The sequence below is a fragment of the Cebus imitator genome, unplaced genomic scaffold (genome assembly GCF_001604975.1).
Source record: "Cebus imitator isolate Cc_AM_T3 unplaced genomic scaffold, Cebus_imitator-1.0 Scaffold434, whole genome shotgun sequence".
Classification (NCBI taxonomy): domain Eukaryota; kingdom Metazoa; phylum Chordata; class Mammalia; order Primates; family Cebidae; genus Cebus; species Cebus imitator.
Window position 1 is genome coordinate 1,847,029 of NW_016107749.1, and position 4,110 is coordinate 1,851,138.

At 50.2% G+C, this 4,110-nt stretch overlaps 1 protein-coding gene across 2 annotated transcripts in view; it reads right to left on the reverse strand.

Moving 5' to 3' along the window:
* The window catches only part of OASL (2'-5'-oligoadenylate synthetase like), a 20,763-nt gene that overhangs the window by 7,369 nt on the left and 9,284 nt on the right, over window positions 1-4,110 (reverse strand). Inside the window, exon 4 of one of the 2 annotated variants that reach the window (XM_017510269.2) lies at window positions 1,796-2,037. The exons of the other annotated variant lie outside the window; for it this stretch is intronic. Within the exon in view, the coding sequence (XP_017365758.1) occupies window positions 1,796-2,037 (242 nt within the window). The remainder of the gene's footprint in view (window positions 1-1,795; window positions 2,038-4,110) is intronic. 2 annotated transcript variants of the gene reach the window in all.

The window sequence follows — 4,110 nt, forward strand, 5'->3', positions numbered from 1 at the left end:
AAAAAAAAAAAAAAAAAAAAATCAGCCCTTTGTACTCCAGGGCTTGGGAGGGAGCTGCGACTTTATCTATGTAATAGAATGTGGTACAGCCTACTGGCATGAACTGGACTTTTGGCTCCAGGCTGGCTCTTCCCAACACTGACTGCTCCCTGACACAGTCCTGCCCGAAAGTGCCAGGCTGGCCTATGGGGTGAGGTCACTGATAGAAAGTGGCTCATTCATTCTGTTGGCTGGCAGGGGACCCAACATGCGGGGGCTGCATCCTGTGTGCAGCAATCAGACTGGTTCCCTCTGGGGTTTGGACACAGGGATGATGGAGGTCCCTCACTACCTGGGAGGCAAAGGGGAGCAGGACAGGCATGGAGAGAGAGGCAGAGGCTGACGGGAAAAGTGCTTACGGGTCACGAGAGAGAGTGACAGAGAGAGGGAGCCTCAGGTCCGCATGCTTCCCCTATGTTTCTGGGCACGGTTATCATAAATCCTCTTTTCATGAGCAGACCTGGCTTTTCTTCCTCATGAAAAAGACCCAATACTCACATAACAGAACACTAAAAATGGTGAAGTTGCTGACACAGGCCCAGAGCCCCTCATGTAGGGGGTTGTCTAGGTTGGGCTTCCCCTGACAAGGATTTGGCTTGCTTGCAAAGTGATCCCAAGAAGCCTGAATAAGGAAGTGAAGCAGTGAGACAGCTAAGGGAAGGCAGACAGTAAAGGGTGGGTACTGAAGTAATTACTACTGTGGTCAACTGGAGGGACCTTTGGGAAAGAGTATGGAATGGGGGCCAGACACCGTGGCTCACGCCTGTAATCCCAGCACTTAGGGAGGCTGAGGCAGGTACACCACCTAAGGTCAGGAGTTCAAGACCAGCCTGGCCAACATGGCAAAGCCCCGTCTCTACAAAAATACAAAAATTAGCCAGATGTGGTGGTGGGTGCCTGTAATCCCAGCACTCGGAAGCCTGAGGCAGGGGAACCGCTGGAACCCAGGAGGCGGAGTTTGCAGTGAGCCGAGACTGCACCACTGCACTGCAGCCTGGGTGACAGAGGAGACTCTGTCTCAAAAAAAAAAAGGAGTGCGGAATGAGACCTGGATTCCTTCCATCTTTGGGGCGAGGGAGCTGTGGTATTTATCCACCAACTCCTACCAGATCTGGTGGAGGGCTGCTTTCAGGGTGGGTCTGCTGGTGGGGGGAAAGCTCAGGCGAAGGGATGCAGGTGCCGGCAGTTGGAAGTGAAGCCAACCTTCCCCGGAGCAGTAAAGGCCAAGGGGATATGAATGGGACGCGGACAGCACACGCTCCAGTATGAGCATTTACACAGCATCTGCCAGATGCCCCGTATGGTGGATCCTTAACATCGATTTTCTCCAACCCTTGCATCGATACTGTATTGTAGGTACCAGTTTACTCCTGCCTTATGGATAAGGGATTGAGGCTCACAGCGGTGGGAGAATGGCTGAGCTGGGATTTAAACCTAAGTCTCCAAGATTCTTTCCATTTTCTCATGCTAGCTGCTACAAAGCCCTGAAATGGTCTGCGGAGAGCAAGAGGGCCGAGCTAAGGTGGAGGGTGGCTTAGGAAACAAGGAACAGGCTTATACCCACTCCATGGCCCCCCCGGTGACTTTGATAAGTCACCAACTTGAGATGCCAGCTGCGTTGGCGTGAGATGTCAATGCTTAACACTGGTGGCAACCTTACTGCTTACTACAGCCAGTCCATAAAACTCTATGCTATATTTCATCAGCTCCTCTTTCTTTTCCTCTGAGATTTGGTGGGCAAACAGTGGTCCAGTACCTCTCTTTTTTGAGCTGTTTTCTGACACAATCCTCGATTACTGGATTCTGGAGTGTGTAGTACTTGGTCCAGTAGATACAGATGTCTTCATATGCCAGGAGCAGGTCCATCACCGTGGTGAAGCCTTCATCCAACATGAAATTCTCATCTTCCTCAGTACCCATTTCCCAGGCGTAGATGGTTAGTAGTTCAAGAGCATAGAGAGGGGGTAGATTGGCCCTGGGCGACCTGGCTTTCACATACTGTTGAAAGAGATGGGAAGAAAGAGAGACCCTGAGATTCTGTGTAAGGATGCCATTGGACCAGAAGCTGAGAAATCCAAGTTCTAGTCCTGGCTCTGCTGCCTACTGACTGTGTGATCTTGGCCAAGTCACATTCCATCTCTGGACATAGGTTTCACCATTTTAGAATTAAAGGGCTGAGTTAGTCCACTGGGCTTCAATATGTGCTTGACAGTTGTAACTCCTGAAATGAAGTTATGAGCAGGTGTCCAAAGGAGTGAGCAGTGGAAAAAAGAGTGAGCTTGTGATCTCTGTCACAGCATCCTAGCCTAAGCAGTTCCATTGAAATCTATTTTAATGCATTGAGCTTCCGAGAAATGCTTCTTTAAAGAAAGGAAAGGTTTCCTTAGATAGAGGGAAAAAATGGTAATAGGCGAGATTCTGTAGTGAAGATTGGGGTTGCCTCTCTAGCAGACATTCTTTCCTTCCCCACTGCACAGAAGCCATGTTTGGGAGGGGTTGACCCCCACCCTCAGCTCCAGGATGGGCCATGACTGGCACAGGTCTATCAGCATAAACCTTTCTGCTTGCAAGTGATTGGTTCAAGAGAAGGCATGCTATCTAAGTTGGCTAACTAGAGTAAAGCCTACTTATTTTGTTCAGTGGTTGAAAGAAGGAAAGTCCTCTCGTGCGTGGATATGAGGGCAGGAACAGCTGTGGCTATTTTGCCGCCAAGAGGGAAGCCAGCCAGAGGACCAAGTTGACATATAGAGGACTGAGAAGCTGAGAAGATTCCAGAGAAACAGAGCCGGTGCCCTCTCCAAACAGTGCCTGACGCCCCCTCCCCACTATTTAGGGGTTTTCATACATGAGCTGATAATTCCCTACATAGTTTAAGCTAGTTTGAGTTGGTTTTTGTGTTTTTTTCTTACTTACAAAAGAAAACATCTTAACTGATGCTGGTCACTTCCTATGTTAAGAATCTCACTGAGGCTCACATCTATAATCCTTGCATTTTGGGAGGCTGAGGCGGGTAGATCATGAGTTCAGGAGTTCCAGACCAGCCTGGCCAACATGGTGAAACCCCGTCTCTACTAAAAATACAAAAATTAGCAGGGCACAGTGGCGGGCGCCTGTAATCCCAGTTACTAGGGAGGCTGAGGCAGGAGAATTGCTTGAACCCCGGAGGCGGAGGCTGCAGTGAGCCAAGATTGCACCACTGCACTCTAGCCTGGGAGACAGAGCAACACTCCATCTCAAAAAAAAAAAAAAAAAAAAATCAGCCCTTTGTACTCCAGGGCTTGGGAGGGAGCTGCGACTTTATCTATGTAATAGAATGTGGTACAGCCTACTGGCATGAACTGGACTTTTGGCTCCAGGCTGGCTCTTCCCAACACTGACTGCTCCCTGACACAGTCCTGCCCGAAAGTGCCAGGCTGGCCTATGGGGTGAGGTCACTGATAGAAAGTGGCTCATTCATTCTGTTGGCTGGCAGGGGACCCAACATGCGGGGGCTGCATCCTGTGTGCAGCAATCAGACTGGTTCCCTCTGGGGTTTGGACACAGGGATGATGGAGGTCCCTCACTACCTGGGAGGCAAAGGGGAGCAGGACAGGCATGGAGAGAGAGGCAGAGGCTGACGGGAAAAGTGCTTACGGGTCACGAGAGAGAGTGACAGAGAGAGGGAGCCTCAGGTCCGCATGCTTCCCCTATGTTTCTGGGCACGGTTATCATAAATCCTCTTTTCATGAGCAGACCTGGCTTTTCTTCCTCATGAAAAAGACCCAATACTCACATAACAGAACACTAAAAATGGTGAAGTTGCTGACACAGGCCCAGAGCCCCTCATGTAGGGGGTTGTCTAGGTTGGGCTTCCCCTGACAAGGATTTGGCTTGCTTGCAAAGTGATCCCAAGAAGCCTGAATAAGGAAGTGAAGCAGTGAGACAGCTAAGGGAAGGCAGACAGTAAAGGGTGGGTACTGAAGTAATTACTACTGTGGTCAACTGGAGGGACCTTTGGGAAAGAGTATGGAATGGAGGCCAGACACCGTGGCTCACGCCTGTAATCCCAGCACTTAGGGAGGCTGAGGCAGG